General features: G+C 34.9%; 2 protein-coding genes across 2 annotated transcripts; both read left to right on the forward strand.

The window, feature by feature from the left end:
- Positions 1–3,194: 3,194 nt before the first annotated feature.
- Positions 3,195–3,539, forward strand: LOC115954736 (low temperature-induced protein lt101.2-like). The gene is made up of 2 exons (XM_031072664.1): positions 3,195–3,275; positions 3,404–3,539. The coding sequence occupies exons 1-2, from the start codon at positions 3,195–3,197 to the stop codon at positions 3,485–3,487; spliced, it is 165 nt and encodes a 54-aa protein (XP_030928524.1). The 3' UTR covers positions 3,488–3,539.
- Positions 3,540–5,845: 2,306 nt separating this feature from the next.
- Positions 5,846–7,808, forward strand: LOC115958617 (40S ribosomal protein S23). Its single transcript, XM_031077043.1, has 4 exons — positions 5,846–5,953; positions 6,422–6,577; positions 6,676–6,802; positions 7,319–7,808. The coding sequence occupies exons 1-4, from the start codon at positions 5,949–5,951 to the stop codon at positions 7,457–7,459; spliced, it is 429 nt and encodes a 142-aa protein (XP_030932903.1). The 5' UTR covers positions 5,846–5,948; the 3' UTR covers positions 7,460–7,808.
- The last annotated feature ends 7,801 nt before the right edge of the window (positions 7,809–15,609 follow it).

A 15,609-nucleotide genomic window follows, 5' to 3' on the forward strand; every position in this document is an offset into this window, starting at 1 on the left:
TTTTATGTGTGCTTTGGCTCTTTGTAGTTGATTACTTTCATTGAATGAAGTTTTATTATTTAAAAAAAAAAATTATGTTTGCAATTATGAATTCTTAATAACCCATTAATAAGGTTTGCTTTCAAGTGAGGGGGCCATCTCAAAGTTACAAGTGTAATTTTCCAAGCTAAATATTGCTTGGAGCTTGCAATTAGTTTCTTTTTTTAAGAGGCAATCATGAAACCTTACTCCTTAGACACAATGTCTTTAGAATTTCAAGAATTTGTTCGAAACTGCAACTGTCTCATTTCAATCTGCTTGTTTTCATTTCCCCTTTTTTTTTCTGTGAATAGATGAAAATTAGGGAAAAGAGTTTCTCAACTTTATAATGCGTAGCTACAGTAAGCAAAATAAAGGAACTTATCCTTTTAAAAATGATGCTATTTGGTGGCAACAAATCAGCAGGTTAAGTTTATTCATTATCTGAATGAATATAATAACTTAGTTTTAAGGGTTGGGATTGCCTTGGCTAGCATACTACCTCTTTGTATTATCAATGTCAGGTGCCTCAGAGAGGCACAGATGCATCATTATCTTTGACATTACAATGGTATAAATAATTTCAATGTACATAGGTTATTTTTTAAATTTCTTGGGCTGATCTTTTTGTGTAAGTGTGTGTTTGTCGATATTCAGGCCAGTCTAGTAATTCTGGTGATTGTATTTGAATATTTACAGAGTAAACTATACAACCTCAACTTGAATTTACATATAATGGCCTCATTTTCCCAACACCAAATTTGAAAAGGATTATATAATTAATCATATAGAGTATGGCTTTTGATGTTTACTAGTTTGGCAAATGGTACTGGTTTCGCTTGGGGAGCCGTAGACTAGATTTAGAATTGGCTTGGGTTGGAGTAAGATTGGTAAGAATTGCTAGACAACCACAGCGGCTATTGGCTTGGTTTTCTTACTGACCCAAGCTTTTGTATAATGCTGCTATGGTTGGTGTAGGTTAAACTTGCCTGTGCTGGGATGAATCAAGCATAGCATGCTGAAAGATTATGCATATCACTTGGTGACTAGTACTAGTTGTTTTGCTTTTGCATGCTGTACTAATTATAGCTGTTTTGACTGGCTTTTGCTTTGATTCATAGGTTGCACAAGATCGTGTTGATCAATGATGCAGAGTCCCTTTGTTCCACCAAAAATGAAAATTGCCAAAAACAAAATTAGTTTAGTGTTGATCTAAAATAGAACTCCATTCAAGTTTATTAAGCACTAGATAAAAGGAGATACAGACAGTGCAAGCAAAGTTTTTTAAATGCCATACTGGGTGAGTAAACAAAGCAAGGAAAAGCAGTCTCTTAAATTTTCCACTTCCTCTCAATCGAACACGAAAGAGGAAAAATGATCTATATTATCTTTGAATAACAGGAGATAATCTAACACATCATACTTCTCATGATTTTTTGAGAGTTTTAGAGTGCAAAATTTGGAGATTTAAAAATTCATACAAAGTCAGATTTGGGACAAAAATGTATTTCTAAACTCAACCCCTCTAAAATATTAAATATCTAAACCATATTAAATTTAGGAATTTTATTTATATTTGTAAAGCCTAGAACATCCCAAAGCAGTTCGTTTATCCAACCACCAATCAAAGTCGAACAAGTTAGATTAGATAAGGTTACTCTAAAATTAAACATCTAAAACGTTATTTATCTAAAATGAGAATAAAGAATTACTTTTATTCGAAATTAAACAACATTTTAAGGGGGGAAAAAAGATAGGCAAACTTATTTTTGTTATAGATATCCTAATTTTGTGTAAATAAAATTAAGAATGGGGTATTTTATTAATTTAAATACTACATAATTAAGTCATATTCAAGTACCCCAAACCATTTTCAGACCTTAACAAATTTAGAACTTTAAACTGGAACCCATTTAAAAATTTCAAGCTTTTACTATTACATAAGATAAATCAAAATGCTCATTAAACTCAACCAGATCCATTGCCACCCTAGTGAAAGAACAATAATTATTTTGTGTATACAATATATATATATTCTCTCTCTCATAACATGTGAACTCTATACACATGAATCTAAAGGTGGCAAAATCTGACACGACTTGTGAACCCGATACAACTAACCCGTTTATAAACAAGTTATGGGTTGAAGCTAAACGGGTTTGGATCATATTCGGGTTGATACAGTTAACCCATTTAATAAATAGGTCGTGTTCGTGTTTAACATGTGAATCCGTTTGACCCGTTTAGCTTATAAAATTATTAGTTATTTTGATATTATTGCTTAATTAATGGTTATTTTTATATGCTTATTACTATATTTATAATTATAATTGTATTTTAATTTTAGATATATGGTAATTAATAAAAAATATATAGGTTTGGTATGACCTATTAATCAAATAGGTTATTAAATAAGTCATTTGTATTGACCTTTACAAGTTTACATGACTTGTTAATTAAACGAGTTAAAAGTGTTGGGTCGGGTCAACATGTTTAATAAACAAATCGTGCTTGAGTTGAAGATTTCTGACACGTTTACTAAACAAGTCGGATTTGGGTCAACCCATATAGTTGAATACTAATGGCTCAACACGACACGAACCTGATCTGCGAACATGAATTGCCACCCCTACATGAATCCCACATATTATGAGAGAGGTGTTGCATATACCGGATGCATAAAATACCTTATCGGTAAAGAAGATTGAGCAAATACACTTGTACTTATAACAAAGATTATTTAGATTATTAGTGTAAAGTAATTATACAGTATTCTTACAATAAAGTAATGTGGTGATTTCTCTTCTTTCATAAATGATGAGTTTTGGTAACTCACCTTTCATGTGAGAGGAGAAAGTATTATATCACTATACTAGTACTCTTGTGATGCAGCACAAGGTTGTGTGGATTAGATCTCATGGATCAGATACAACAATTTTTAATACGAGTCAGAAGGAAAACACTATAATATTGGTAGAAAAGTTGCACGTCGCAAAGTATCCTCACTAACGTGGCACTCTCGACCCCTTAACTGTGACACCTATCCTAGCTGATTTTGTATTTTTTTTTTAACACGATTTGAGTCTTATATCTCCCATTGCTTCAGCATTATTATTACTGTTAAATTCAGCACATCCAGGTCCAGCCTCCTCCTTCAAATTCAAGCAAAAAAATTCATGGGTTCAGAAACTTTCATGGAAGTTATTCTAGCAATACTCCTACCAGCTGTTGGGGTTTTCCTTCGTTATGGCTGTGAAGTAATTAACTTAAAATCTTCTAATAAACACCAAATTTTCCTTAACATTTATGTTATATGTGTGTGTGTGTGTAAGTTCTCTATGGTTAATTTCATTAACTTGTTTTTTTTGGATTGCTGAAAATGCAGGTGGAGTTTTGGATAGACTTGTTGCTGACAATATTGGGGTACATACCAGGAATCATATATGCTCTTTATGTGTTGGTAGGATAATGTGAAAGAGGTTGATAATGTACTGGGAATCATATGTGACATGTACTTGTTTAGTAGGATCGTTGATGTTTGAAAAAGAGTTAGCAACTTATGTGGTTTTTTCATATCATTGTATGCTTAATTTAATTTGGGATCAGAGACTACTTGTTTGTTTATAATTTACAATAATTTGACCAATTTTGTTCGTGTAGTATTGTCATCTTTCAGTTTTTACTAAGAATATAGTTTCTATATGTTTTGATTGATTGCCAATGGTAACTGCAGTATTATTCTTGGGTATAATGAAAGGCAAGGGGTGGATTTGTTGGAACTTGGAAGTATTTTTCTTGACCTGTTAGCTGAAATGATACAATTGTTGGTGTACAAAGCGAGAAGATAGGTTCCCCCCCACCTGCCCACCCCCCCCCCCCCCCCCCCCCCCACAAAAAAAAAAACCTTCTCAAACACTCGTCGTGATTAAGACTATTTTGCGGGTTGAGTGAAAAAAATTCAAATACATATGAATGAATTGAACCTTTTCTTGGTTAGTGCCTAATCCGGAACTGTAGCCTGGCTTCTGGTTCATTTTGCATAGTCAATTTTGCTCATTAAAAATGATTTATTTGGAGTTCTTGATTCCTTGGCGTGGCTTAACAAGTAGCCTTACCATGCACCGTACTGGTACTTATTTTAAAGTTTGAGAATAAATTTGGTTGAGTCATAAAATAGAACTTTTTCAGCCAATTCTTTCTTTTTTCAAGCATTAATACTTAAAAACTTTTCAACATTGGTAATATACTTTTGATCCCTGCATTACTTATAATATGTAATCACATAATTATTAAAATATATAAACCTTATAATTACTAGAGATCCGCAACACAACTTATGATATTTAATCATATAATTATAAAAATATATAAATCTTATAATTATGAGACATCCTCAACACATAATATGATATACAAGGAATGCATGAGATATCCTCAACATATAATATCTCATGTTAATGTCATATATTTTTAATATGAGATATCCTCAACATATAATATCGCATGTTAATGTGATATATTTTAAATGTGAAATAGCTCGTGAATATGAACTTGATTTAAGTATGTATAATGATATATGTGTATATGCGTACATATATAAAAATATACTTATATTGACTGGAGAATGGAGATTGGAGATTGGATTGTGCAAGTCTATAAATAAGTTCATAAGATATCAAAATATCATTTAAAATTTATTGATAATATAAATGGTCCATTTTGTAGTAAAATTTCTAATAATACAAGATTGGTAACTCCATTTTGTATATTTTCATAAACAAAAAAAATTAGTCTACTTGATTAACTCAAGTAACTTGTGACACAAGTTCAAATTTATTCAATAAGAAAATGACTAAAGTTTGGACATATAATCTAATTTGGTAATGAGCCCAGCTCGTGTTCTAAACAAATCATAAACTTGTAATACTATGCTATGCTCGATTCATTTACAACCCTGCATATATTATGCATGTTATTAGTACTCCTCTAGTCCTCTCACAGTGTGGATCCTAAACAAGTATGGAAACCACATTGAGGAAAAATATCATAGTTATTAAAGTTGATGACTTGACATATAGACTGGTTTAGGTGTTTAAATGAATTGTTTACTGACAAGACTTGGAAAAACCCAACGGGTTTGTAATGACCTGTGTAATCCGGATGAATTTTTATCACGAAGCTGAGCTTGTGAAAACGTAAAGAATAAGTAAATAAATAAATAAGAACCACTTCTATGTTTGTTTACCTACTTTCAAGGCCCCAACCTATCAAAAGACCATTCTACTATTGTGAAACCTTAGTTTTGAATTATAATGGACAGTTTAATTTAAACATATGCCTCTTTTTTTTTCTTTTTTTCTTTTTTCCTTTTCAATTTATGTTTTGATTTGTTAAAAGCATATATATTTTAAAGTTTTTTATTTGACCATGCAGTTTAACTGTTGACCTATTGGTTGAATGAGTGACCCAACAGTGATCTAACTCATAAACCGGGTAAATATCTGAACCGGTTTAATAACTATGGAAAATACCTTATCAAAAAAAAAAAAAAAAACTATGGAAATTACATATATTTATATGAGAGATGCATGAATGAACCATGACTGCTCAAAGACATGGGTCCCCATATGTATCATCCAAAGGCCGTAATTTCCCCAAAAGTTAAAAAAAATTCCAAATTCCCAGCCGTTGGATACATCAGAGACAGAGATGCACATACTTGATCCTTCCGGGGACAAATCCGTAATATTCCGCATAACACAACACCATTTCCGTCAAAGAAAATTAACTTAAGCAGCCAAAGTCCAAACAGTCCTATATATAAATAGACGCACATATACGCTCTCTAGGGTTTTGGGTTTCACAAGGCGGCACTTCCTCTCTTTTCGAACTCTCAATCTTCATTCAAACGAAACTCTCACACTGCAATCATGGGGTAATCTTTTTTTCTCTTCTCCGATCCTCACAATGCTCTTTTGCCTTTTTTTTTTGAATAATTTGTTACAATGTTAATTTTAGTTGTTTATATATTCATTTGTATGAGATCTGGTTTTTTGCTTTGAAGTATTTAATTTCTTGTTTCCTGATTTATTTTATATTCATAGCTTTGGAAAAACTAGCTAGCAATATCTTTAGCTTGATTTTACAGTACCCATATTTTATATATCGCTTTTGACGTGCTATGAATCAATAAATCCTGAAAAATTTAAAAAGCAATGTTGAATATTAGTTATGTGGGTTTTAGTGTTTCAAGGGGTATTCAATATTAGTTTGTGTGCATAGGACAGTGAGGATGTGAATAGGGTTGAAGCTGAAATTTGAAGCCAATGTGGGTATTTTGGTATATGGTGTTTTGATGATGGGTGGGTTTATTGATTTGAAATTACATGTGAATGCTGTGCAGGAAGACTCGTGGAATGGGAGCCGGGCGTAAGCTCAAGTCCCACCGTAGAAGGCAGAGGTGGGCTGACAAGTCATATAAGAAGTCCCATTTGGGAAATGAGTGGAAAAAACCATTTGCTGGTTCATCCCATGCAAAGGGCATTGTTCTAGAAAAGATGTAAGATTGAATCTTCTTTCTTTATCTTGATCTATGAAATGTTTCTGTGGATGACACCAGTGTACAATTGGGACTAACGGTTTAATGATGTGATGCAGTGGTATTGAGGCTAAGCAGCCTAACTCTGCTATCAGGAAATGTGCTCGTGTTCAGCTGATCAAAAATGGAAAGAAGATTGCTGCTTTCGTGCCTAATGATGGTTGCTTGAATTACATCGAGGAGAATGTAAGTTTGAATATTTGTAGAGGTGGAAAGTTCTTCAAATTAAATAAATAAATAACAGGCTGAACATGTGAAAGTTTTTTGAGTCCTAGTACCCCTAAATTATTTAAAGTTATTCTGTATCCTAGAATTTATTTCTTCATGTATGTATGAGTGAACATATTTCGACAATTTAATCTTAAATATCATTTTAAATTTTGACAACAAGCACCTAGCTAAGCAATAACCAAATCCTTTCAAATTGAACTTGTGTGTGTAGTTGGGGCATTCGGTTAGGTTCTGTGAAAGTATAATCTCAATATGAAATTAATGTTCTGTGGTGGAAACTACTTGTGAGCCTTAAAAGTAATAGGTAAAAGGACAAGTTCATTTTTCTTTTCAATACATAGGATCTTGCAGAACATATGGCCCAAGGGCATATGAAAGAGGATTTTGTGTGAAATATCATAAAGTGCAGTGACTATCTCTTTCTCTTCTCTGTATGCTCAGGCTTAATAATGACTGGTTTGTTTGGTGCAGGATGAGGTGTTGATTGCAGGATTTGGACGGAAGGGGCATGCTGTGGGAGATATTCCTGGAGTCAGGTTTAAGGTTGTGAAGGTATCTGGCGTGTCTCTGCTTGCTCTCTTTAAGGAGAAAAAGGAAAAGCCAAGGTCTTAGGCTTATAGGGTCAAGGCAGGCTCATCTCTGTCTGCTCTCTCTCCTCACCCCAGCTTGTTCTTTATTTAAATGATACTTGTAGCAACCATTCAGTAAGATTGATTTTTGTGAGCAAGTCTTTATTAGCTACTGTAGAACCCGGTTCTGTTTGTCCTAAAGAAATGAAATTTTGGAAAGTTAGGGTGGTGATATTTTTAACAGGCATTCTCTATGGTTCTCATGTTGCTCAACTTGGGATACTTTGTTATTTTTAGTGTTTTAAATATGGCATGTTCTTCTTTCAAATGGGTTGCCAGCCTATCATCCTTAGGGGATTCTCCTACAATATGAATGGAACTAGATTTTTATCTTTTCTAGAACTTCCACTTTGGATCTAAAATTTTTGGTTATATGATGCTGCCCAAAGTTGTGGTTATGGATGCATATACTACGTTGCAGACGACATTGTTTTAGAGCTGTAGATGCCTATATTAGTGGGCTTTCTAGGCGCAATTAAGTTCGGGATTTGCAATATACTAGCATGACAATCTGTTTAATGTATCTCTTAAGAAAAGAAAGACTAAAAAGTCTAAAATGTAAGTGCATATAATTCTCCAAAATGTAATTACAACTCATTATATTTGGGTCATTTTAGATTCTGATATCTGTTCTTTTATATCGGCCTATCATCCATTCATGTTTACAATGAGACAACTCCTCAGAATTTTGAAGTCTTCTTGGTAGCAGCTGGTGCCGTTGCAACTACTTGCAAGTACCTGAGGTTGTTGCAGTACTCTTTCCAGTCTCCGTTGACACCCGCTGCTCAAATTTAAGCCCTAACACCATTTTCCTCCCCTAAAATTGAGACCTCAAACGAGATGTCGATTGACAAAATTGTCTTTGAGAACTCAAATCACAATACAATCACAATGCAACAGGTATTATCATTACAAAAACCCAAATCTTCAAGCTCAAGACGTAGTAAATGGCGGAGACCTTTGAGACTAAATCCTAAACAAACCACACGATTCACATTTGGCAAAAGCCCAAAATTTTCCTTCTCTTTGACTGCAAATGACTCCAGCGCTCACAAACGACTTGCTTTTCTATAGTAGAACATGGTGGATGGATCGAAGGGTTCGCCCCCATCTCTTCCCAGGGTTTTTAATCAATGTGTGTTGACATTTACGGCTTGATTGGGAGAGGGAAATAAGATAGAATGGAATGCAAAATGAAATTATTTATAAACCCATTTTTAATCTTTTTAAATTAAGAGGAAGTAGAGAAAATGGAACTCATACGTATATTAATGAATTTTACTGAAGTTGCTGTAATATCTTTTCTTCAGTTTTTTTTTTTAAGTAGATGCTTAAAATCATAATTTTATTAAAGAGATGAAATAATGATAATGCATTTATAAAAAGATGACCTCAAACATCATTGGTCTCTAAAGCTTACATATTGAGTGTTTTTAGTCAATAATGTTTCTGTAAGGACTCAATTTGTAACGACTCCAAGATAGTATTGGGTTTGCATGTTAAAAACCCAAACAATATAATTTGTAGAGCGTGAATTTGAAAGGCTAGGCCTTGGTCACCGGACCGAGGTTAGTCATGGTGCTCATGGCGGTTACATAGAGACGAGCTAAAGTTGTCCATGGATCTTGTCCATGAAGCTTAATGCTCCTAGATGTTTGCTCAAGAAATATTTCTCCTTGGCATGGCCTGGGAGGCTCTTGTTCTTGGCATTTTTCCCCAGCCCCCTCTTTTTGGATTGCTTACCTCTCTTTTTATACTCGCCTTTACCCTTCCTCCAACATCCACGTGTAGTTTCAACTTTCCAAGGCTGATACTTGTCCCATCAGTCCATACCCAAAGTGGTTGGGGGTGGTTGTAAAAACTAAAAGGCATTGCTCTGTTTGGCGCGGAGTATTTAATTGCAGAAATGGTAGCCTTTCCTTTATTCTTTGTCACTAAATTGTCCAAGGGTTCTTTCTCCATCAACATGGATGTATTCAATTTTTCCCTAAACTGTTCCTATACCGTTCTTTCCCTTTCTTTTAGGAGTGCTTTGGAAGGCCGAGGACAGAATCATCCTCAACTATGTCTCAAGGCTATTTGGACTTTCATTAGATGTCCTCGACAATGCCTCTCCTCGGCTCGGGCCTTGGGCCCTAATGTAAAGTGGGTCAGGGTCACAAATTCTCTAGCCAATAACCCCTCAAAATCCTGTTGTCCCGACCTCTTGGTCGGGGAGGAGGGTTTTGGTGATGTCCGGCCTACATCATGGCTTGCCCGGCTTTGCCCTTCATTAATATCGGTGTCTTTTTGTTTGCCTGGGAAATGCTCCCGGTCATGAGACATTCCTTTAGTTTTACTCACGTTGCGCTTCTGTCGTTTTAGTGTTCGAGGCATCTTTTTAATAAGCTCCTTTTACGAGGCAATGCCCATCCAATGGTTATAGATGGCGTTGGGAGTTAAGTGGAAATTATCTCGTTTGTAACTTTTTTTGGAAATCTGTACAGATTAAATGCCACCAGACTTGCCTTCCATATAAGAAGCAAGGTAGGAGGTCACTTCCTTTATGTACAGACCCTACAGTCTCTTCAAATTCCTAAACCCCTAGCTGCGCTCAAAGTTTTCATTACCAGAGCAATTTAAGCCTTAGAGAGTGATATGTTTGAGGCAAAAGTGGGGGTGAAGGGACCACACTATTTCCAAAAGCACTGGGTCTCTCCAAGACTTAAGATAGCGCGGTCAGGGCAAGGGAGACGGAGACTTAAGATAGCTCTCCCCATTCACAAGGCGGGGGAGAAGCCTCCTCCTCCTCCTTCAACCAAAATCCGAAACAGGTGCTAGCCGCGTCAGATTTTTGACGCGGCAGCAATGGGGTTTCTCATCGTCGGTACCATCCGCTCTCTCTCGAGCGCCACTAATATGACACCAGCGTGTTAGGAGTCAGAGCTGATGCAGGGATTGGGTATCCTCGCTTCTTCCTCTCTTCCTTCACTAGTACCTCCTTTTGCTCCGCTTCTTCTTCTTTCCCATCACCAGGGCCACCCTGGTGTTTCTACTTCTTCTTCTGCCTCTTCCACCCTTCCACCAATGGGGTCATCCTGACACACGTAGTCGCCATAAGAGCATAATTTTGAAGGATTTATCGTTCCCTTGTATCTTTTTCCTTTTTGCTTTTCTCTTTACTTTTGTAGTTAGCTTCTGGTATAGGCTTCCTTAAGCCCTTTATTGTACGCTGTACTATTTCTTTGTATTAATAAAAGATGACTTTATTTTATTCTAAGTATTCTTTCTTTTCTGCAATAGTTATATTGTGAATGGATGTGGTATATATATATTATTTTTTTATTTATTCTGAACGATACTTAGAGCCGAAACCCTTGTTAATAAAAAGTTATTATTTTGAATTCATTGAGATTAACAGGCATAATAATGCCGACCTGAAAAAGGTTATGCATATAAGACTAATCGAGATAACAGCTGAATGCTATGTATTGCGTATGAGGCGATCATCCGAGGATGGTAACCCTAAATGAACTATCAAAGAGAGTCACCGAGGAGTAGGATACTTTGCATGTTCCTAACAACATTCATAACTTTAATCATTTTTGGCATCCGGTCCGAGAACTGAGGTATGATCGTACCAGGCCTAAATACTTGTTTACATTAGTTTCCCTAGAGCTGGGGATCCGAGGATAGGACGGGATTTCCATTCTGTCTGAGACTTAATCCATTTTCTAATAACTAATCTCCCCATAGGCTTGAGTCCGAGGACCATGCAATACCTTGATTCTGTCCAAAACTTAGATATTTCTTTAAGTAGTTGGTTTTCCCTATAGGTTTGAGTCCGAGGACCATACAATACCTTGATTCTATCCAAAACTTAGATATTTCTTTAAGTAGTTGGTTTCCCTATAGGCTTGAGTCCGAGGACCATACAATACCTTGGTTCTATCCAAAACTTAGATATTTCTTTAAGTAGTTGGTTTCCCCATAGGTTTGAGTCCGAGGAACATGCAATACCTGATATTTCTTTAAGTAGTTGGTTTCCTCACAGGTTTGAGTCCGAGGACCATGCAATACCTTAGTTCTGTCCAAAACTTAGATATTTCTTTAAGTAGTTAGTTTCCCCATAGGTTTGAGTCCAAGGACCATGCAATACTAGGTTCTGTCCAAAACTTAGATATTTCTTTAAGTAGTTGGTTTCTCCATAGGCTTGAGTCCGAGGACCATGCAATATCTTGGTTCTATCCAAAACTTAGATATTTCTTTAAGTAGTTGGTTTCCCCATAGGTTTGAGTTCGAGGACCATGCAATACCTTGATTCTGTCCAAAACTTAGATATTTCTTTAAGTAGTTGGTTTCCTCATAGGTTTGAGTTTGAGGAACATGCAATACCTGATATTTCTTTAAGTAGTTGGTTTCTCCGTAGGCTTGAGTCCGAGGACCATGCAATATCTTGGTTCTATCCAAAACTTAGATATTTCTTTAAGTAGTTAGTTTCCCCATAGGTTTGAGTCCAAGGACCATGCAATACTAGGTTCTGTCCAAAACTTAGATATTTCTTTAAGTAGTTGGTTTCTCCATAGGCTTGAGTCCGAGGACCATGTAATATCTTGGTTCTATCCAAAACTTAGATATTTCTTTACGTAGTTGGTTTCCCCATAGGTTTGAGTTCGAGGACCATGCAATACCTTGGTTCTGTCCAAAAATTAGATATTTCTTTAAGTAGTTGGTTTTCCCATAGGCTTGAGTCCGAGGACCATGTAATACCTTAATTCTGTAAAAAACTTAGATATTTCTTTAAGTAGTTAGTTTCCCTATAGGTTTGAGTCCGAGGACCATGCAATACCTTGGTTCTATCCAAAACTTAAATATTTTTTTAAGTAATTGGTTTCCCTATAGGCTTGAGTCCGAGGACCATGTAATACCTTGGTTCTGTCTAAAAGTTAGATATTTCTTTAAGTTTGGGGGGATTAGCCCCTCGGCTAAGGTATGGGACGTTGATATGACGTTAAAAGCCCCTAAAACCGTCCGCGCTACTGACACTTCGAAACGTAGCCCCTAGTGGGACTTTATGTTAGGGCACAACAATGAGCTGCTGGAAGTGATGGAGGGACTTTCTCTATCCACTGCCTGTGCCAAAGCACAAGCCTTTCCCACAGACGGCGCCAATTGTAAGGACTCAATTTGTAACGACCCCAAGATAGTATTGGGTTCGCACGTTAAAGGCCCAAACAATATAATGTGTAAAGCGTAGGCTTGAAAGACTAGGTCTTGGTCACTGGACTGAGGTTAGTCGTGGTGCTCATGGCGGTTACGTAGAGACGAGCTAAAGTTGTCCATGGATCTTGTCCATGAAGCTTAATGCTCCTAGATGTTTGCTCAAGAAGTCTTTCTTCTCGGCATGGCCTGGGAGGCTCTTGTTTTTGGCCTTTTTTCCCAGCCCCCTCTTTTTGGATTGCTTACCTCTCTTTTTATACTCGCCTTTACCCTTCCTCCAACGTCCACGTGTAGTTTCAACTTTTTAGGGTTTATACTTGTCCCATCAGCCCATATCCAAACTGGTTGAGGGTGGTTGTAAAAGCTGAAAAGTATTGCTCTATCTGGTGCAGAGTCTTTAATTGCAGAAATGACAACCTTTCCTTTGTTCTTTTTCACCATATTGTCCAAGGGTCCTTTCTCCATCAACATGGATGTGTTCGATTTTTCCATAAATTGTTCCTATACTGTTCTTGCCCTTTCTTTTAGGAGTGTTTTGGAAGGCTAAGGACAGAATCATCCTCGGCTATGTCTCAAGGCTATTTGAACTTTCATTAGATGTCCTCGGCAATGCCTCTCCTCGGCTCGGGCCTTGGGCCATAATGTAAAGTGGGCCAGGGTCACAAATTCTCTGGCCCCACAGTTTCAAATAAGCGTTGTCCGTTTCTATAATTTTTTTTTAAAAAAAGAGTATTGTTGATTATCTATCTATTTCATCAGCTTTCTTGTTTATGTATCTAACAGAACATTATATGACCATTTTTAATGATGAAAACTTAGATTTTTTTTAAAAATCTTATACAATATCCTTCTCAAACTTGTATCTGTTTGGTTCTTTCACGAAATTTAAACTCATACCCCTCTCTCAGAGGAATAGAAAAGAGTAAATATCTATTTCTATCAAATTGATGTGTTATTGATCTAAAAAAAAAAAAAAAAAATTATTATGTGATGAAGTGACAACGATTACAATTACCCTATGTCTCAAATTGTTGGCCTTGTATTTCATTTTGAGATATTCCCAATTTTTATCATATTTCTAAAATTAAAATCCATTAATTTACCGAGTTTCTTATTATGCCCTTACCAAATACAAGCATTCTAAAAAATTTTTTTTTTTTTTGAACTTTGTTTAAGGGTAATTTTGAAAATGTCTATCTTTTTAACTAAAAAACAAGATAATAAATGATATATATTTTTTTTGTTCTTATCTTCTTCTCTTATAATTTCTAGGTTGATAAAAATCTTAATTTGATTGTAATTTAAATTCTTCATCTAATCATTTTCTTATTATAATTTATAATTTGATTGAGTTGTTGAGGTTTCTGTTTGTAGTACACCTTAAAGAAAAATAACAACTACTTTTAGTATTTAAATAAAACACTAAATTCTTTGGATTTTCTCTTCACATGCCAATACCATGACTTTTTCTTTCTTTGGATATCCTACTCTCACGCCACTTTTTTTAAGATTTATAAGTTGATTAAGCTGTTGGGGTCTCTGTTTGTAGTACACGTAAATGGGGTTTCTATTTGTAGTTCACATAAAAAAATAATAGCAACTACTTTTTGTGTTTAAATGAAAAAAACTAATTATGTTGATTTCCTCTTCACACACCGTGACTTTTTTTTTTTTTTTTGGGATTTCCTGTTCACGCATCACTTTTTTAAGATTTAAATTTCAGCTACACACTTTCACAAATTAGACTAACATTAAACTTTTAATTCATATTAATTTCTTCAATGTGGAGTGATATATATATCAAATAATTCATAATGAATAACTACCATATGGCTATACAAAATATATTTATAAAGTTGTATACGGCTATACACGACTCAATGCCATGAATGCTTCTAAAATTTCGTATAGACATTTTTACCTTTTAAAGTAGTTAAAATTGGAAACCTACTGTTGAGGCGCTAAAGTAGGCACATAAACATGGTTCTCTTTTTTTTTTTTTTTTTTTTCAAAGTCCTATTTAGTATCGTTTTTTTCCAGTCCTATCATTTTTTTCCAGTCCTAGTTGGCAAAGTAGTGTAAAAAAAATTGTACTATTAGGTTGGACTCATTATTATGTAATAAAAGTGTTGCTGTGTGAATGTAAAATTGTCTTCTTATTGACAAGCTAATACATATAACTAGTAAAAAGTAGATTGCTTGAGAATTTTGCTAATACATATAACTAGTAAAAAGTAGGTTGCTTGAGAATTTTGCTAATACATATAACAAGTAAAATGTAGATTGCTTGAGAATTTTTGAGTAGGTCAGGGGGGAGGGGCTACTTTTATATATATATATATATATATATAGAGTACCATTTTGATCGTTCATAACGTTCGATTAAAAGAAATATTGTCCCTTGACAATGTAAATAGGCCTACGACAACATATATTGATTTTGACGTGAGTTCAATTTGTTTGAATTGGTTTGAAAACCATAACAATGTAAAGTATGAGATTTTTACGCTTTCATCATCTTTCCCCATTTCCTATACACTTTCTCAGGGGTCAAACATGGGTGTCACTAAAAAGCATAATTTAAAAAAATGTACCATTGATAGAACAAAGAGGGCTGAAACTTTCTGATTTTGGAGTATACTCAATTCCCACCATTAAGATAGCCTGCAATATTATACAAAAACAGCCAAATTTTTTTTTGAAGACTTGGAACTCTTTTTAAGGACCATATTAAACTATAAATGCATTACAATATGCATGGTATACAAACACACTGACCTGCATAGAACTCAAAGATGACCACAACAGTCATTATAGGAAAACTGCATAAAATATTTTTTCTTTATAATATCATTATAAATTTTTATTCCTTCTTTTCAACATTTAAATCAAGTAAAAAAAAAAAAAAAGGCAATTTATAGATTCAAGGAGCTA

Source organism: Quercus lobata, chromosome 8, assembly GCF_001633185.2.
Source record: "Quercus lobata isolate SW786 chromosome 8, ValleyOak3.0 Primary Assembly, whole genome shotgun sequence".
Lineage (NCBI taxonomy): Eukaryota > Viridiplantae > Streptophyta > Magnoliopsida > Fagales > Fagaceae > Quercus > Quercus lobata.